Source organism: Carettochelys insculpta, chromosome 9 (genome assembly GCF_033958435.1).
Source record: "Carettochelys insculpta isolate YL-2023 chromosome 9, ASM3395843v1, whole genome shotgun sequence".
NCBI lineage: Eukaryota > Metazoa > Chordata > Testudines > Carettochelyidae > Carettochelys > Carettochelys insculpta.
Genome location: NC_134145.1, coordinates 48,291,983 through 48,312,740, shown reverse-complemented (window position 1 = coordinate 48,312,740; position 20,758 = coordinate 48,291,983). Strand labels below are relative to the sequence as shown.

At 42.0% G+C, this 20,758-nt stretch overlaps 1 protein-coding gene across 2 annotated transcripts in view; it reads right to left on the bottom strand.

Moving 5' to 3' along the window:
- The window catches only part of KCNT2 (potassium sodium-activated channel subfamily T member 2), a 353,293-nt gene that overhangs the window by 247,501 nt on the left and 85,034 nt on the right, over positions 1–20,758 (bottom strand). The window contains exons 3-6 of one of the 2 annotated variants that reach the window (XM_075002442.1): positions 10,706–10,805; positions 9,296–9,298; positions 4,411–4,452; positions 1,798–1,846 (exon numbers count right to left, since the gene is read on the bottom strand). In XM_075002442.1, coding sequence (XP_074858543.1) covers positions 1,798–1,846; positions 4,411–4,452; positions 9,296–9,298; positions 10,706–10,805 — 194 coding nt within the window. Of the gene's footprint in view, positions 1–1,797; positions 1,847–4,410; positions 4,468–9,295; positions 9,299–10,705; positions 10,806–20,758 lie in introns of both variants that reach the window. The other variant, XM_075002444.1, reaches the window with a different exon arrangement.

Genomic DNA, 20,758 nt, shown 5'->3' with positions numbered 1-20,758 from the left:
ATAAACCTGCATCATAAATTGTTAATCCTATGTCTCAGTAGTTTAACATTAAATCAGAAAAAAGTAACCTAGATGTCTTGGTAAAAATTCTATTATGAAGATTTTGCATATTGTAAACAAATATTCATACATTATCTCCATCATAGGAATGTTGCTTGAAACAACTGTACTACCCAGAGATATAATTCACCATAACAGATTTGTACTGAGTGTAATGCAAAAATGTAAAAGCATAATTTATACTACATGATTCAGGACTTCTCAATATAAAAATAAATTATTTAGGGAGAATTTCCACAACTATCTTAGAAGTCTTGCTTTTAACTTAATGCAAAATAATAGGCTTATTTTCCAGAAACCTTATGAAGTTTAATAACTGTGGGACTGATTTCAATGTGCTGGGCACCCGAAATCTCATTTTTATTTATTTGTTTGTTTGCTTAGAAACCATAAAACCAACTACTTAAAAGGCAAACCACCTAACAAATGGGAGCCAACAGTAATTCCATACAACACAACTAAATAAACTATAATAGTACTATTCAGACTTTAAAAAGAACAAAAGAAAAATGTTGAAACCTGAACAACATTTCTTAAACAATATCTGCCTCCTCTTGAAGCGTGCCTAAAAGTCTAACTTGTACAGACAATTTTGGACTAGGATAGGATCAAATTGCAAAGCCCTCAGAGGAACCCTCCGAAAAAATATCCTAGTAGAAATCTATTATTCTTTATTGAGGGAAAGGATGATCAGATTTGACTGAGGCAGCCACAGATCCACCCTACAGCAGTGAGAAAGGCAATCTCTGAGACGAACAGGTACCATACCGCTTAGGGCATTGTGAGTGAAAACAACAGCTGAAATTGCATTTGGACTCCCACAGGCAGCCCGTGCAGCTCACAAAACACTCTTGTAAAGTGCTTGTAACAAGATTCTCTTCCTACTGTGCAGAGTGTCATATTCTGTATTAGCTTTGGCTTCCTTCTGATTTAAGATATAGTCCAAAATAGAATGAATCACAATAGCTTAGAAGTTGAGACTCAGGCTATGTCTACAATACAGAACTTATAGTGACAGCTGAATTGATGCAGCCAGGCCACTGTAACATCCCTCAGGTACCTAAACTGTCGTTCACCTATCAGGATAATTAACACCCCCCACCCCAACGAATAGTGGAAGAGGTCCCACCAACATAGCACTCTACACACTAGCACACGTGGTATGGCTGGTGCGACTTCTGTCCCTTTGGAATTGAATATTAACTTTCCTGAAGAACACAAGTTTTGCAAATATAAGTGGTAGTATAGGTGTGGCCTTCTAACCTCAACCCTATTTTACAATACAAACTTTTATCAGTATAACTATGTCACTTGGGCATGGAAAATTTACATCCCTAAGCAACGTAGTAATTCCCACCTAACTCCTGCTGTGGAGTAGGGGACTAGACAAGATTTTAGTGAAGGATGCAAGATTTGTTCCAATAGACATTGTTTAGTTTGAAGGAAAAATACTTACAGAATGCTAAACTTTTTATTAATTAGTACAATCTCAAGCTACGTTTTCCTATGAATGCATATGTTGCACAGCAGTTTATATTCTGCATCATACAGATTGAAATTGAGTTTGCCTTCTTACTTTACTTCAATTAGTTTCAATTTACCACTATAGCGGGCTGACAAGGAAGTAGACTGTTGTTCACTATATATCAGTATTTAGCTTCTCTGATGTATTAAAAATCAAAGCGCACTAAGTTTACAAAAAATGTAATTGGTAAAAACGATCTAATTATACATTACCTGTAATCCCCACAATGGTAAGCTTCTGTTCACCCAAATAATAGGAGACCTGTTGAATCACAACAACACAATAAATGTATCTATGTATGAGTGAGCATTTATATGCACTGGTTCTGAAACTGAAAATATGTACTCTTGTCAGGTATAAAGCCCCATTACTGGTGATTTTTTTCCCTCTGTGAAGCTATTTTTGTCTTGGTGAAATTTATCTCCCCCGTTAAGTACTTACCATTTGAACAAAATAAAATGCATTCTTGATCAGAGCCAGATTAACTCTTCTGGGGGTCCAGGGTTATTAGATACTGTGGGGTCCCCTTGGCTTCAGAATGGGGACAAAACAAGGGATTCAGAATGAGGAGGGGGCTGTGGGTTGAGGCAGGGTTATGCATGTGGAAGGTGGTGAGGTCTCTGGCTGAGAATGTGAACTCTGGTGTTGGCCTGGGGATGAGGTGTTTGGGGTACACAAAGAGGCTCCAGTTGGGATCAAGAGTTTTGGAGTGTGGGATGGGGCTCAGGGAAGGAGGTGGGGTGCCCCGGCCAAAGTATTTTAGTGTTGGTATACAATGTAAGTATAATGATGGTAATAAGTCCTTTTAAATTATTTGCTCATAAATTCTGTATGAGTACTTGTCTTACCTTACAAGTCACCTTTGCTTCTTGTTTCACATCATAAATTAAGTTGTGCTTTTTGTCTTGTTTGCAAGCTAAGTTACGTGAAGGTCTTTAGTATCTATATAATCCTTTGTTTAAAATTTCCTACAAAATGATTTGGCCTGAGAGAAGAATGTGTGAAAAAGCCATCAAAATGCTCAGATGGTCAAGAGGATGTGAGAAACTTGGAAACTTCTGAGGCTAAATGAATTAGTAAAATAGATGAACCTTGGAGACAGGCAGACTATCCCAAAGATGAAACTACAAACAAGAGATGATGATGGGAAGCCTGGCCGTAAACATCAAAGGATAATTGCAGAAAACTCCAATATAAACTCATCAAGGACTGCAGCATGACCTATCAAAACCCACAGACCCAAATGGGATCTTACAATTACAAAAGTGGGTTCTTTTGCCATGGCACACTGGGCTTGGCCCTGCAAACCAAGCCTTGGAGGAGCTCATACTGAGATCAACAGAGCCTGATTCCTCCTCGTATCAATCTGACTGGCCACCAGACTGAGTTTAGCTATGACATACTGATAACTATAAGAATATCTGCAGGGGGGCGGGGCCAGTGCAGTGTGCAGGTAGGTGTGAATGCACATGCTGCTCTTTGCATTGTATGCTCAATAAACATTTCATATTCCCTTTTTCTCTGAAAAAAAAAAAGATCCTGTGTGTATCTTCAGAACATAACAGTGTGGGTCTGGGAGAGGGCTCATGGCAGGAGGGTGGGTGGGGGTGGAGAGTCTGGGCAGGAGTTAGGGTGGAGGATGGGGTCCAAGAAAGTTGGGGTGAAGGTGCAAGAAGGGGCTCAGGACTGAAACAGGGGGTTGAGGTGCAGAGCACTTACATGGAGCAGCTCCCCTTTAGTGACACAGGCTCTGGGGATGGGAGGGAAAGGGATGGGGCAGGTGGCTCTGCATGCTGCCCTGCATGTGCCTGCAGGCCCTACCCCCCACAGTTCTATTGGGCACAATTCCCAGCCTATAAGGGCCTGGCAGGCCAACATAAAAGAAGCTGCTGGGCTAGGGCAAAGCAATTCCATTCAGGAACTTAGCCGACTACAGGACTGTGAAAGCAGACATACTGGACCACCTTGAGGTATCCCAGAGGCATATCAACAGCGGTTCCAAACCGAATCTTTTCCTACTGGTGTATGGCCCCGAGTGGGGGACCAAAACTTGAAGGACTGGGCTTCCCAGTGGTAATGGCCTGAGAGCCACATAGCTGGTAAGATCATGGATTCAATTGTCCTAGGGCAATACCTGGCAATTTTTCCCATGCCAGCTCAGACCTGGGTGTGATATGTTAACCCAGTTTCATTGGCTGACACAGTCCAGACTACAGAGGATTTTTTTCTGGTGACTTGGCCTAGTAAGTCTGCCAGGCCTTAGCCAGAGAACTGTCATGCCCAAGGCCCTGCAGACCCAGCTGCAGCAAGGAAAGAGATGCCTAAGAGACTCAAATGGATGAGAAATGATCCCACCCTCAGAACTCAGAAGGCCATGGTCAAGACCACACAGAGTGCTCTCAGCCACAAAGGGACACAAAAGAGCAGGCAGACCCTGTTATACTTCTGCATTCAAATGGGGGTATTCATTTGCCTGGATTTAGGCAGTTAGTCTCTATATTGAATCCATCTTGAGTCTCCAAAAACATGGTATTTAAGATTACTTGCTCCAGGGTTCTGGAGCCTTAACATACCACCAATTCTGCAAGAAATGTGTGATTCTTTGCCAGAAACTCAGAGTTACTGGGTGAAATTAATTCTGTAGGGCAAGAAATTCTCTGAAGAAATGTTATGGTTTCATCAACTTAGTTCATAAATTCGGCCACTATAGACCATTTCTCTCTCATTGGTACACATACCTTCAACTTTCTGCATAACAAAGAAATCATATGGGTATTGGCACTAAAATTGATCATCATTATATTTTAAAAAAATCTGGAACTCACCAATCAATCTTCACAGGGGTGTGATTTTGACTGGAACAGCCCCTGTTTAATTCCTTGCTGCCGGAAGTCAACATATCCACACATAAATCCCACGTTCAGATGTATATGGAAACACCATTGTAAAAAGATTTGGGAAAAAAATGGGTAGGGGTTAATTTGTTAGGTATCATTGTTCTATAAAATATGCCATACACTGTGCACACTAATTCAGTTGTGGTAGGCACGAAGATACACAAACGGACTTCACTAAAAGGCAGAATTTTTCTTCCTATTTAAATAGATTTATTTTCATATGTGACCTCCTATAAAAACCAAAAGCGATTACCAGAAGAATGGGTACTTGCACAGGAGGAAGCCCAAAGGAAGTGGGAAAAATACTAATAATTCTAGTTATAGTCAGGGTGGGTGTGGAGATCATTGGCGGGTCCAGTTTCCATCATTTCAAAAGAAAATTTGCACCAAACTACAGATCCCATCTTCTAGTTGGATAATTTCTGCTTACTTCAGTAAGAGACTAGTGGCATTTGTGTAGAAAAAACAACTAATATATATGTGCTGTGCATTGTGTTCCTGTCTAGTATTCATAAACCAAGCCCTCTCCCTCCAACACAAGTACATGCATGGGGGAAGTAAACTTTCCCTTGATGTTTAAACTCTGTAAAATAGAACTCCTTGCTCCCTTCATACAGACTTGGGATGCACCAGAGAAATGTGTGGACCAGACAAAGGTAGGGGGCACATTTCACATCACATATCTGTGATGGTGAGGAAGATCCTTAGATAAATCTATAGCTCTTGGGGCATCCATACAGAAGACGACCTGTCCATCCATGTTGACACTGATTCCCTGTTTATGCCTTTGTGTTATTGCTCCTGCTGAGAGAGGGGAATGGAAGTTGCTGATCCAAAGTAAAAACAAGAAATATTTTTCTCTCATGGGGAGTTCTGAAGGAAATGTCATGGATTTGATGGACCACAAAGTATAATTTCCTGTGCTCTGTTCCATCTACTGCAATTGGGTATGACAGTTTCTTTTGGCTCCAATTACATCCTTTCCTTGTTTACCAGGTGGTTTTGTCCAGTATTTTTGTTGGCTTGATCCTCTACAAATGCCAACATTTTTACGGATTTGTCCAGCAAATTCTCCCCCTCCCTGCAAAAAACCTCTCTCAAACCCAGTAGTTGGTAAGCACGATATTCTGGTTTACTCATTTTTAAAAATGCATCCTAGATCTTACACTAACAGGAGGCTGTAGACATGAACAGGCCCAGAATATCCTTTACAATTCAAAGTTCTAGCCATCGTAACAGCATATATGAGGCACCATCGGCTAGTACTGTGATGTAGTAGCCTGGTCTACTCTCTCCAAAGCCCAGTACTGCTAAGAATGTGATACCAGCAGCTGGCTAAGCCCCGATCCTCCAGGCACAGATGTCTGCCTATGTAGAACAGTTGGCAGGATCACGGCCTTAGTGAGCATGCACAATGTGACTTATCTGTGAAATTCCTGAGCAGAAGGAAGCCACATGGGTGGTAGAGCAAAATATGTAAAATAGCATGTTACAATATATTTAGCAAAACTTAATGAATCAACACAGAGTGAAGGGACATGCCAGTTAATTATTAGATATTTAGAATCCATGAACAAGTAGTCTGGGCAAGGGCTGGAGAACTACCTGGTTTGCAACTGATGAATAAACTGCTGTACGTGAGCATAAAGAGTTATCTAAAGTTACCTTCAGACAGTGAATATTAGGTTGATTACTCCCTGTCTAAATTTTTAAAATACAGAACACACTGAGAACCAAGAAGCTTGCATAAGCTTTACAGCAAAAGTGGGGAATCTCTGGCCCACAGGCTGCATGCACTGCATCAGGGTTAGCTGCTTGTGGGTCACCAGATCGTTTGTTTACCTGAGCATCTGCAGGCACGGAGTCCCACAGCTCCCAGTAGCCGTGGTTCACAGTTCCCAGCCAAATGAAAGTGGCATGGTCCAGGCCACTGCTTCCGAGAGCCCCCAATGGGAAGAGTGAACCACGACCACTAGGAGCTGTGGATATCCATGCCTTCAGACAATCAGGCAAACATACCATCTGGTACTCCACCAGCAGCTAACCTTGATGAACCACATGTGATGGGCACACTGGAGATTCCCAACCCCTGCTTTACAGTACACTTATTTAGCCTCACTACAGTCATTTAACATTAATAATTGCTTAGATTTAATTTTAAAAGAATCAGCTGCTTCATCATGCTAGAAGCTGTTAGCAATCTTTAAAATATCTGAATGCCCCTTTTGTTTAATGTTTCCCTTAAACTGGAAAATTGCATTAATTTAAACTGGACCTTGGGTCTGGACATCAGAAAAAAAAATGGAATTTATGTTGTGATAACAGGCACCAGATGGGAAATTTATTCCAATATAGTCATGGGATCTATCCTGTAGCTTTTAAAAAGCCTTTGTTGCTGCTTTTCTAACTACATGCATTTCTATTATTTAACATGTGAAAGGACATACATAATTTTCCAACAGTATTGTACCTAATGTATGTAAATAATACACTTTGTTTGTATTTTCAGAAAGATTTAGAAAGTATTGTTTGCCCAAACATATTTCTAATTTTCATTCATCTTATTGTTTTCACATGTTCACATTACACATTTTTCTCAATTCCTATATTGCTGCTGTTTTCCATCGAGGAATAGGATTTAAGAGAATAGCTCAGCTATAAAAACTAAGAGTGGCCTCCTAATTATGTTTTCTGAAGATTTTGTACTACTTAAATTTAACACCTTGAAGGATCTTTATGGAGTGATCTGCAGAGTCTGAAAGTAAGCACCATAAATTTACCAAAATTAATCATACTTTGAAATAAAAGGCATGTATTCTTAAATGACATGCTTCTATGTTACCCAGTAGGCATGCTGAAGTGAGAAAAAGCTGTACGGTGATCATGATACAGATTGCTCCCATCACCTCAAGAAGCCTCTGAGATCTCTTGAGCCTTGCAGTATGTCTGTGTTTGACTGACTGACTGGCTTTTATTACCATGAAAGCCTATATCTGTGCAGTAAAGATGCACAGGGTGGAAGGGGAGCACACTCATCTATGGAGACTAACAAAGACATAAAATAGGCTAGATCTCCTGGACTGTGAGGAAAGGTTGAAGGGGGGGTGTTTGCCTTACAACAATAATAGGCAAAGGATGCATTTATGGCCAATTAAATCTGAAGTAGGCAACAGCTAAAACAATCTGCCTGTAAGGTGTGAAAAATCAAACAATATAGCAGCTACCAAAAATAAAAGAGCTGTAATCATGACTAGTGTAGCTGCAGGAGACACTCTGACTCTTATAAGCAAACACTTTATGTTTGTAGGTAACTCGGCTTATGATAGTGGTCAGTGCTACTACATGTATGCTAGAGACTTTGCAGAAGGAAGACCTTAGACTGGTGCAACTGTAGCAGTTTTCTAAAGGCAAGTGAGCACTACATTGATAAAATTGTGTCACTGTAGCACACATGGCAAAGATGTGTTATGTCGGCATGAGAGGGTCTCCCACTGACATACCGCCAGTGTGGATAGCAGTTAGATGTCTGTAACTTAAATTCCTGGGGATGGAGGTGTCCTTCTCATATCCCTGAATAACATGCATTACATTGGCTTACACAATTGCATATAGATTGGCTTCAAGATTCTGTATACATTATAATGGTTACAGCTAACAAAGAACAGTGATGTCTAAATTTTAACTGAGATCATATTGATTATAATGTGACCCACAGCTATACTGAAACCCCATCTTTAAGAGATACGGATTTGTCAGCTAAAGATTCTAGTTTACATCTCACAATTTTTCCTACTTCTTTAATTTTTCCAGTATTGTCTATTTACTTTTGTTGTATAAAGCCTCTGCTCAGCCCAGTGCAATGCAGATGTAAGTCCTGTAACTTTCTGCAAGCTTTGTTTTGTAGCAGCTGCTAAGTGTATATAAAGTATTGTAGGTTAGTAGGAAATTGCTTATAGATACCATAAGTCTGCAAGAAATCCTGGTTGTTCCTTTGTAAAAGCAGTTGCTTTCTCTGAAGTGATCTTTCCTTTGTGTGAGTGAGGAAAGTGTGTATGAGGGTGTGGTGTGCACAATGGAATCAGTCTCTGAAGCCAGCCTCTGTGGATGGCCCACTGCCAGCAGCACCTAGCCCTGCAAAATAACCTACCCAAGAAAGAGGAAGAGTCCCTATCAAGAGAAGATTAAAGTCCCATCCGATGTTGCCCGATGACTCCTGCCCATACCAAGTCCTGGGGCAGTGGGACAGGACAAGAGCTATGGACTAAAACAAAAAAAAAGATTGGTGCAGTGATGGGAGTGCTTTTTGCCATCACCACTCTGTAGCAGTTAGTCTTGGCTGGCTAGGGAGGTAGGAGGAGGCCCACAACCCTGGCCCTGGGCCCCTCTACGTATCCCAGGATGGATGGCACTGACTGCTCCTGAGTATCAAGCTGAGCAGAGAACCAAGCTAACAAGTGGGCCATACATTTAGTTCACTGCCCCAGATTCATAACAGCAGCAGACACACTGGACCCTGCTATGCCTTGGCTTCCTCTGCTGTCCCTATACATTTAATAAAATGCATACAAGTATAACCTTGTGATGGTCTTAAGTGTAAAATAAGGTAATATTTATTGATGCAAAATGTGAGCAACAAAGGGTTAATTTGAACTCGAGCAGTATCTGATGAGGGACCAACACCCCTCCCTTCTCGGCAGCCATTTGAGGGTAGGGTGGCTTCCTCCAGGATGGGTCCAAGTGCCAGGGCAGTCAAGCTAGATGGTCTGCAGGTGGTCCCCCAGCACAGGGTCCCAGTGGCCATTTGCAGGAAGGCCAACTGACTCTTATAAAACTTTTCTAATATTAGAACTTTTAAAATGTCCATGTTGACCTAATAGGAGTCAATTCTACTGCCTCTAAATCAATAACAAAACTGACTTCATTTAGAGCAGCATATGGGCTATAAGCTACAGCTCACAAGCTTCCTGCTTAACATTTAGGATGAGAGGGAAAGTCATGGAAAATAGATTAGGATATGTGGAAAGATTGAGCAGCAGGTTGTTTTTCCTGTACAAAGATACTGTGCTGTTGGCGATTCATGTAATGGGACTAGAGCTAGAGATGAACGACTAAGCACAACATGCTGTGCCTGTCCAACCTCTAACTTGTCAGGTTTTCAGTGTCAACTCCATATAGGAGTCGGTGCTGCTTTTGAATGCCTGTTCCCAGCTCTCCGCATTATGGTTTGCAGTGCTTGGAGTTTAAGTATCAGGTGCAGGACTGATCAAAAAAGTTAGTCAACTGGTGGGCTGTACACGTACAAGTCGAGGCGTTGGAATATGGCAATGATTTCCTCATTTATTTATCACGTATGAGACACAATCTCGCTGTGTCTACACGTGACACTTCTTGTGGAAGCAGCACAGTAATGAGCCATCCAGAAGATGCTAATGAGGCGTGGATGCAAATTTTCCATGCCACATTAGCATATGGCCACATGGTTCAGAGTCTGGAAGAAGTTCTTCCAGACTCCAAAGTACATGTGCAGACACACAGCCTGTGGCGATCTTCCAGAAAGAAACCCTCCTTCCAGAAGCTCCTTCTTCCTCAAAATTTTGTCTATTATTCCTCACTTTGTCTATTGTTGTTGGAAGGCAGACAAAATTTTGAGGAAGAAGGGGCTTCCGGAAGGAGGTTTTACTTCTGGAAGATGCCCGCGGGCCACGTGTCTGCAGGTGTACTTTGGAGTCCAGAAGAGCTTCTTCTGGACAACGAACTATGTGGCCATATGCTAATGAGGCATGGAAAATTTGCATCTGTGTCTCATTAGAATCTTCCGGATAGCTCATTACCATGCCACCTCTGGAAGAAGCGGCACATGTAGACACAGCCTCTGAAATGACACTCATTAACATGGCAAAAAGACTCAGGCATTTGTTCAAATACATAATTCCAGCAAGACTATACCACAATGCGAGCAAAGATACAGTAAGCACTTTGTGTAATAAGGAGCAAAATACTTTTGATTTCAGGAAAATCATATTACTTGTTCATTGGATACTTTATCTTAGTAAATCAGAAAGAATGGATCAGTTTTGCAATTATGCTGCACCACAACCATCTATAAATTCTCAAACTAAATCCTTGTTGGCAGAAAATCAAATATTTATATGCATCAAGTGTGCTTGATCTGTTTCATACAATATAAGAAATACTCTAAGAGGGCAAGTAAAGAAAATGTTACCATCCATGTCCTTGTGTGGGATCATCCAGGAGCACTCGAATTATATATAACAAGCAGCTTAATAACTTGAGAGAAAAATTGAACAATCGTATTCTGAGACCTGTTAGATAACAGGAAAGAAAATACAAAATCAGTTTCTTTATATTTCAATTCAAATTTAATGTGAAACTAATCAAAAGGAACAAGATATGCCTTAAACTCAAGCCAGAGATCCTGTCGTGACAAGTATTCCAATTTTAATTTATGGAAGATTTTACAGCTTAGTGTACAGGATGAATTATTATTGGCCAAATGTACAAAATATTATACTATAGTAACGTATTGATAAAGTGGCACACACAAGTTCCCAAAAGCCAGAAAATCCAAATTTAATGCTACTCCTTTGTATGTATACATTGAACTGTACTGCACACAAGGTCTAAAATATTGCAACCAAATATACATTGGCTTCTACAAGCTCAGACCTCATATAGGTAATCACTTCCATGTTGGCAGATGCTCACACTTCAGCAAAGCCTCCTTGAACTCAAAAGCACAGCATCTGCTGTTCCAAAGGCCCAATTAAAGCCAATGGAACCACTGACTTAATGATCATTGAATCAGAGTCTAAGCACATTGCAGCAATGGAATCAAAGATATACACTTGATATTGTAATTAAAGACAGAATAGTCTTAATTGCACAAGTGGATTTTTTTGTATTTAATTCTTATCTTTAAAAAGTCACCGCTAATTATACTAATAGTCATTGTTGGAAAAGGCCAACAGGCGTAGAGCAACATCATTAGCAGCCATTAGTAAATTATACATTTGTAGACAAACTCCAGTCCTCAGTGTGGGTCCTCACAGTTGGACTCTTGTGCCCATGCAGTTTTATTGACTAATGAATGTCATCACCAATCTGATTGTAGGAGTAGGATATTAATAAGCTCCAGTCAACTACAGTATAACTAGTGTGTTTTTGTAAGCTAAGACACCGATTCTTCTAGCACTTATGCATGCGAATAAACCCAATGTACTGAATAAAATCAGTTGTTCATTTTCAATTATGTTTTGCCTTACTCACGTGTTTGTGTGCATATGTACACCTATGAGCAGAGTGTAAAATCTATTTATTAAACATAACTCTCTCTTTCCCCTAGGCCCCATGTGTTCTACCATCTTCTCCTTTTTGGGGAAGTTGCATCCAAACCGATTATAGAATTAATATTTCTGAAAATCATGCCTCTGTCCTCTCCTCCAAAAAGTGCTATACTTAATTACAGAAAAATTCAGAACTGTGTCTACTTAAACTACACAGAATCTGTGCACGACAGAAACAGAGAAAATAAGATTTCATAATGGAACACTGTTTGTTACTTTAACTGTGGAGATACTTTCATAATATGAAGATGGCATTCACCTCTTTTTGGTGCCTGGCATTGGTAAAAGGAGGGTTAAAACCCCATCCTAGATTACCAAGCAGTGAGAAGTCCTACAGCTGTGACCAGCAATTAGATATGTCAACATTCATCCAGAGAGCCTGGTCGTCTTATCAAACATAATTAACAGCAGACTCTTGATTTCCCCAGAGTAGAGAGAAAAGACATAACCAGAGGCTAAGTGGGTTGGGGCATTGCTGGGTTGTAAGCTATACTTTTTCCTGTTGCTGAAGAAAGAACTTACCTGAACTTACCATTTTGAGGAAATCTACTTAAGTAGGACTAGCTGCTATGACAGATGGACTATTTTAAGTAGACAAGCAGGTGTGGTGAGAAAATAGAGGGCATTTTTATAGGGACTTCATCTGTCTAGCCCTCCTATTAATGAAATCCAAAGGTCTACAGCCTGCAGTTGTATGCTTTTATTTTAGCTGTGAATCTAAATCTGTGTGTGGAACACAGCCTTATTTCCCTACTGATAATACAGCTACTTCTAATCATTATTTTCTTTAAATACAGTAACTAGCATGTCTGTCACCATCTTGAGCATATGGACAGTAGCTAAATAAGCTTCCCACATGCTGCTCTGGGATGGGGTGGGGTGAGCAGGTAGAGGGTGTAGAAATGGAGGGGATGGAGTATCCTTATGCCATGAGCACCAATACCCATCAGTCCATGGTGATGGCTTCCCACTGATACAGAAAGGATGGAGACGTTGATGAAAGAGTTGAGTGTTGCCCTGCTGGAAACAGTAGATCAGGCTCTTGACCACACTCTCAAAACTGCTTCTTGGAAGGTTTTATGGTGGGATGTCGAGGGCTGTCGGCACTGATGTTGTCTGCCAGAATGTTGGCATTGCAGTTTGTGCCTCTAACGTTGCTCAAACCAAGGTTGTTGTTGGGACTGCTGGTACTGGTCCTTAGGGCACTGGAATGGGGAATACTGAGCCAGCTTAAAAGGGGTGAATAAATCCCAAGGGTGCGTAACAATGTCCTAGAATCTTTCATTGAATGGAGGACATCATCGGGCTTGTCTGCAAAAAGATGCTGGCGGTTGAACGGCAGATCTTCAACTTTTTGCTGAAGCTCCTTAGGTACTTCCTAAGGAATGAGCCATGAGGTGTGGCACATGACAACCACCAAAGTGGTGACACATACTGCTGTGTCAGCTATGTCCATTTAATAATACTTTAATAATATTGGAGAGCGTCTAGTGGATGTTCAGGTAATCCTGGGACCAGCTCCTGAAGCTTAGAATAATTTGAAAACCATAGTTCACCAACATGGCTGTGTAGTTATCAACACAGAGAAAGGTGCCAGAGGAATACATTTTGCAGCCCATAATGTCCCATTTTTCACTATTTTTGTCTTGTGGTGTCAAGCGGAAAGACTGTGTTTTGTTGTGGACTACATCCACCACGAATGAGGTGGGTGGGTGAACAGAAATTCAGCATCTTTGGATGCAGCAAAACATTTCTTATTGGCCCACTTGCTGGTGGGGGCAATGAATGCCAGGGTTTGCCACAGAACTGTCGCTGCATCCATGATGGCCTCATCCATGAGCAACACTACCCTGGAGGAGGATGGAGGCTGAACTGCACACAGAAGCCAGTATTGTTTCCCTGGAACTTCCTGAGTGTCCTTGTCCAGAGACTGCCACATGGTAGAAAAGGTCCTGGAATGAACAAGAGTCATCCACTGAAGGAGGTGACAAGGAGACTACCCTATCATCCAGAGAAGACAAACGTGAGTGCAGTGGGGAGGCTCCTTCCCCTCCAGAGAATGATTCCTGGGTGCCAGGGTGCACTGACGGTGTGAATGGTGCCGAGGATGGCCATGGTGAAGGTGGAAGTGGTTCCGACACAGCTGATGGTGCTGACTGGGGACATCGGTGCCAAGACATTTTATGCCAAGAGGGCCACTGCTGTTCCAGTTGCTTATAGTGATGGGCAAACCATGGAGGAGCTGGTGGGTGGTATTGCATAGCAGCCAGTACCTGCCAAGGGTGTAAAGGGCTGGAATGCTGAGAAAAGAATACACAGTCACTGTCAGCTCTAGCACCCAGCGTAGGAGGCCTAGTGTCAGAGGCAAATGACAACATCGAGTGGCAGGAAAGGCACAGAAGCTGGCAGTCTTGGTGACAATCAGTGCTGAAGAGACAGTTCCGCACTGGGCTGTTGTCCAGTCAGTGCTGTGACACGGAAGATGTGGTAGATGCACCATGCTTATGGTGATGCCGCGTCATATCTCCTGGTGCCTGAGTGTGGGAAGAGGTATCTGTCCTGGTCTTTCACGACATCCCTTTTCATGAGGAATGTGAGTGGTGCCACTTCCAAGTGCGTATGGCTGCAGGTGCAGGTGCTGGAGTGGTCTGATGTGCCTTAGCTGATGGTGGGCTTGCCAGTGCCATGGGCACTGACAGTGCCACTGGTGCCGATGAAGTCAATGCAATGTGCTTATGCTTCAGTTGAGTTGTCCCTTCTGGTGCGGCCCTTACAGAAGGTGCTGGAGGCCAGGAATAGGCAGGAGAGGGGTCTGGTACACTAGCAGGAGACCCTTTAGAACCCAGGGGATGCTTGGAGTCATCACCCTTAGCCACAGCATGAGTCATTGACTTGTCCATGGCTGGTAGCTGCAGGGACTTCTTGAAGGAAGTCTTGAACCTGTTAGCCCAGTCTCTATGGGCTCTGGGCATCAGGCTGGAGCCATGGACACAAGACTGTGTCTGGTGGCCTTCTCCAAAGCACTTTACAAAGGATGCATGGCCGTCCAAAGCAGGCGTGGCATCCTTGCATGCGCACTGCTTGAATTCCAGGAAGCCTCACATAGCGGTGACAGAGAATACTAACAATAACAAACTATCTAAGAATTTTTTGTTTGTATTTTTGAATAACGAAGAACAAGGGAAAGTAACTTGGACTAGGGAATGGCTAAAGAACTAACTAACAAATCTGCAAACTGCCTTGCAGAGACTGATAACTCTCCATCTGCAGTTGAGAACGGTAGAGAAGGAACTGAGGAACTCACATCATGCGAGGACCAGAGAGCACAAGAAGGCACTTCTGTGCATGTGCAGTGTGGGAAACCATAGTTCTGGACGAGTCTCCAAATGCTGGCACAAGGACTCCCAGAGTAGAGCCATGGGGACACTACTCAAAGAAGAAAAATATGTTTCTGAACCTCTTAGGATAGCATAAGAAACAAGGGGCTCAAAATGCAGCAAGGAAGATTTAGATTGGCCATTCAGAAAAAACTTCCTGTCCGTGGGGGGTGGGGTGGAGGGGGATATTAACCACTGAAATAAATTGCATACAGACGTTGTGAAATCTCTGTCACTGGAGATTTTTAAGATCGGATTAGACAAACACCGGTCAGGGACAGTCTAGATCAGTGATTTCAAACTGTGGGTTAGGTCCCCAAAGTGGATCACAACTTGATTTTAATGGAATCACCATAGCTGGTTTACATTTACTGGGACACAGGGACAAAGCCTGAGCCCCACCAGCTGGGGACAAAACTCAAGTGCTTCTGCCCTTGGCAGCATGGTACAAGTAGAGCTCAGATTTTGTCTTTGACGCCTTTCCACCCCCATAACCCACAGTGGCAGAGCTTGGTCAGGCTCAGTCTTTGCCCCCCGCCCCCCAAGGCTGTGTAGTAATTCTTTTTGTCTGAAGAAGGTCACAGTGCAGTAAAGTTTGAGAACCCATTATACTTAGTCCTGACTTGAGTCTAGGAGGTGACTAGAAAACCTTTTGAGGCCACCTTCCAGTTTGATGACTCTATGACTTTCAGGCGGGGGGGGGGGAAGAAATAATATAGTATACCATATTAGCAAAACAAGAATACAAATCAAAAGTGATAAACTTTGCTATACAAACATGTGTTACAATCCATGGTGGCAAATGTTTTAAGCTCTGTTCTCCATACTGCAATTAAGATAATCTTTCCCCACTCAAAAGTGTAGTACATCACACAGAAGATGTCATAAATCTAAGTGACAGGCAATGTTTTCGAGAATTGGACTTTTCTTCTTGGGTAAGACAAGATGACCCCAATAGCAGCTTTATATATTGCAGTAATGTCTTAATACTGAGTGATAGCCTGAGAATTGAGGCCATAAAGGAAACAAGCACTAGCAAAGGAAAAACACCCCAGAATCCTGAGGGCACTGATTCTGACTAGTGATGCTGCTGTATTCTCTTTCTAAGCGTAGTTCATTGCAAAACTGATGTATGCCAGGATTTTTTTTAAATGAAACCTGTCATAAAGAGCTGCTTTCCCTTGATACATTGGATTTATTTGTGACAAACAAGGATTTCAAAAAGTTTTTCTGCTTTACAAACCATTGGGTCACTGACTGGATTCCCACTGCTTCTTAATTTTTACCAGAGGCATTTGTCTATTCTGCCCACACATAAGTTTGGCAATGTTTAAATCCTGTATTTCTGGAAAATTCCATTTTATTTGGTGGGCTTTGCTAATGAAAGACTTGGTATGTCTACACAGTCATGTTATTCCTGAATAAGCTATTCTGGAAGAAGTATTCTAGAATAACTTATTCTGAAATAGCACAGCTACACACAAAATGTGTTTCAAAATAACGTGTCTAGCCACAATACAGCCTATTTTGAAATAGAGCCATTGGACACACTATGGCTTGTTTCAAAACAAGCTGTATTCCCTGCCTACACAGCCCCTAATTCAAAATACCTATTTCCAAATAGGTGCTTTTCCTTGTACAATGAGATTTATGAATTCCAAAATAAGTCATCTGCTACTTCAAAACTAGCATAGTTGCCATGTAGACATATCCTCAGTGTCCAAAAATGGAGAAGCTTATTTGGGAACTACTCTCTTCCTGGTAGAAAACAGCAAAACTGAGTACTGGTGAAATGTGGAATTTTACAGGGACTTGTCTGTGGCACTGACATACTGGGAAGAGATCGGTATGGGAAGTGAAAATGTGTTGATGGAAATATCTGAAATCATTGCACACAACTGTCAGCTCCACTGTCTCTGGATCAGCGTAGGCAACAGCGCCCACAGAAACGGAAGTAAAGGAAGCTTACAAGGGCACAAAGCCTTTTCCATCTCTCACACCAATGAGGGGCCTGGAATGGGCTGTTGTGGCCAGGGATAGTTCTCAGAAATATGCTTATTTAAAGTGTATCTCTAATGCAGCTTTTTCTTGAGGGATTTCTGTGGTGCCTTGGGTGCAACATTCTCTTACGGCCGTTCCACAAGTGATGATAATGCCACTTTCATTCTTCTGGAAGTGAATATGGCCCTGGGATGCAAATAATCACAGAGCTTGCTCATTACGATCGCCTGAGCTAGTGACATTACTTGCTCAGTCCAGTGTTTCTCCATTCCAGGATCTAAGATGTGTGTTACTTCATTCACATCTGTCCTTATTCTAGTAGTTATTAATGATCCTTTAGTCTAACCATTTTCATGGGTATTTTGGGGTGCCAGTGTCTGAATACCCACTCTAAAACTTCCATATGGAATTTTTGATGTACAAATTAGACTGGCTCCTTGCCTGACTTGCTTTTTCAATTGATCAGATTTTGTGGTACAGCTTTATATGTGTGACCAGTAAGTATTGCTTCCATGTCTTGGAACTGAGAAGTTTACCTGTTTCAAGATGCTTGAGAGATAGTTCACAACTTGATAAACATTCTCTAAATAAGCCAATATCAGAGTTCATTTGATATAATTAGGCATTTGAGGCTTCTTCCTTGTCTGATGCTATTGATTTCTTTCATTGTGCTACAGAGCGGGGGTGAGCAAACTTTCTATATGGGGCCCCACTTTTCGTTCCTGCAATGAGCAGCCCACTCTCCCCAGCCTGTCCAACATCTAATTTTGGTCATATTCATATGACAAAAAACACTTTCAGTATGTATAAGAAAATAAGTCTGTAAAATGTAAAAACTTTATTAATCCATACATAAATGTGAATACACATACATAAAAAAACAGTATCATATTTCAACATTTTTAATGGGATGGATGAGCCTGACACCCAGAAGCTGACCATGCTGCATCCGCACTAAAAAATTTCATGCCCCCCGAGGGGCCCAGTTACTCACTTTGTGCACCTCTTAAAAGGTCCACTGCTTTGCACTTTGAATAGTCAACAAATTATTTTTTTATTTCTCATAACACACAAGACCTCTAGTCACAGAGCAAGACCTGATTGTGCTCAGTGATGTACAACACACAAAAAAAAAAAAAGGAGTTTTCTGGTCTTCTCACAGGCTACGTGTACACTTGCATTCCTCTTTTGAAAGAGGAATGCTAAAGAGGGAAATCAAAAATGCAAATGAGGCATGTTTTACATATCTTGCACTTCATTGGCATATTCTCCTTTCAGAAGACATTCTTTCAAAAGAAAGAAAGAAAAGTGTAGACAGGGTTCTTTTGAAAGGAAACCCCATCCGCAAAAGAACCCTTCTTCCTCAAAGCAAATAGGAAGAAAGATTCTTTCAAAGATGGGGTTTATTTTTGAAAGAGCCCCATATCCACGGCTTGCTTTCTTTCAAAAGAAACTCCTCCAAAAAGAGATTATGCAAAGGAAGTGCAAGATATGTAAAACAGTGCATTATTTGCATTTTCAGTTTCCCTCATTTACATGTTCAATTTCCCTCATTTGCATTCCTCTTTAAAAGTGGAATGCAAGTGTAGATGTAGCCGCTAAGTACAGTTTTACATTCGTCGCACAGCGCTAAATGGTCAACCGATGATCAAGTCCACATTTGTTTAAATATGTCCAAGTTATAATAGTTAAAACATATTTTCTAGTCAAAAATGCATCTGTTAAATTATTAATCTGTTTTCTCTATGCAAAATGTGTTACTACCTTTCATTCCTTCAGTTTCTCTTAATTTTAATTTGCTGGTTAACTTTTTCATTTTTATTCTAAATGCTATCACTACCTCAGTATGGCATGTCTGACTGGATTTCGGTTCTTCCCCTCCACCCCCATCGCTAAGCAGATTGTCAAGAACCACATGCTTGCACAGAATGTCTTTATCTATGTTATTTTGATGCTGGTGTCTGACATTTACATTCAGCAATATCAATCATCCACTATTTTAACCAGTTACTCATTGTTTTGTAGCAATGTAATTAAAAGTTCATTGCCTCTGTTACTATGGTATTGTTGGTTTAAAACAAACAAAAAAATTGTTAACTGTGGTCTACAAGCCCTTTATTTTATTAAGCAATACAAATGTATAAAATTTATTGTTTTCTTAAGAAAGACATAAATAAATGCATGTTCAGATTGAGAAGTTTTAATGTATAGAATACCAAATTATCCTGTATAAGTATTGCTTGTGACCCAGGTTTTGAAGGATAAAATGGCAACTTGGCAGAATTTGAGAAGAAGTAGTCCTGTGGCACCTTATAGACTAACAGATATTTTGGAGCAGAAGATTTTGTGGACAAAGACCCGCTTCATCAGATGCGGGTCTTTGCCCACAAAAAGAGAAGTTACTCACCTATAGTAACGATGGTTCTTCGAGATGTGTCCCCATGGGTGCTCCACAGTAGGTGTTGGGCTCGTCCGGCGCCACAGATCGGAATTCTTCTAGCAGTTTCCACTGGATCGCGCATGCGCCAATGCACACCGCTCCCTTGCGCACCCTCGGTCATGTGCGCAATCCAGTCCCCGCCAGTTCCTTGACCAACCACCTTGGATGCTCCTGAAAAACACCGGACAGAGATCCAAAGCGGGGAGGATGGGCGGATAGTGGAGCACCCACGGGGACACATCTCGAAGAACCATCGTTACTACAGGTGAGTAACTTCTCTTTCTTCTTCGAGTGGTCCCCGTGGGTGCTCCACAGTAGGTGACGACACAGCAGTAACCCCAAGTAAGGAGGTGGGTACTCGATTCATGTGCAGCTTGCCCTCGAGAGGACTGCTGTCGACAGACAGGTATCCTCATCGAACACCCGATGCAGGGCGTAATGCTTGGCGAAGGTGTCGTAGGATGACCAAGTCGCCACTCTACAAATGTCTTTCAACGCGATTCCCTTGAAGAAGGCCGTTGATGCCTCCACCGCTCTGGTGGAGTGAGCCCTAGGCAGGGCCAGCAAAGGGGTCTTTCAAAGCTCGTAGCACAGTTTTATACAGGACACAATGTGCTTTGAAATTCTCTGGGAAGAAAGGCCTTCCCCTTTTGACCTGGGAGCGAGAGACACCAGTAGCCTGTCCGTTTTCCGGAAGGACTTGGTTCTGTCTATGTAAAAGGCCAACACGCTCCTCACATCTAGGAGATGCAGGCGCGCCTCCTTGCTGGAGCTGTGAGGCTTCGGGTAAAACGAGAGTAAGACTATTGGTTCGTTAAGATGGAACTCCGAGGAAACTTTTGGAACAAAGGCTAGGTGTAACCATAAGATCACTGCCTCTTTTGAGAATACTGTGCAGGGCGGCGTTGCCATCACTGCTGCGAGCTCGCTCACCCTGCGGGCTGATGTAATCGCAAGAAGGAAGGTCGTTTTCATGGTAAGGAGTCGGAGGGGTACCATGGCTAATGGTTCGAAGGGTGGTCCCAATAGCGTGTGGAGCACCAAGTCCAAACTCCACGACGGTGGTAGCGGTTTTCGAGGGGGGTACAGGTTTA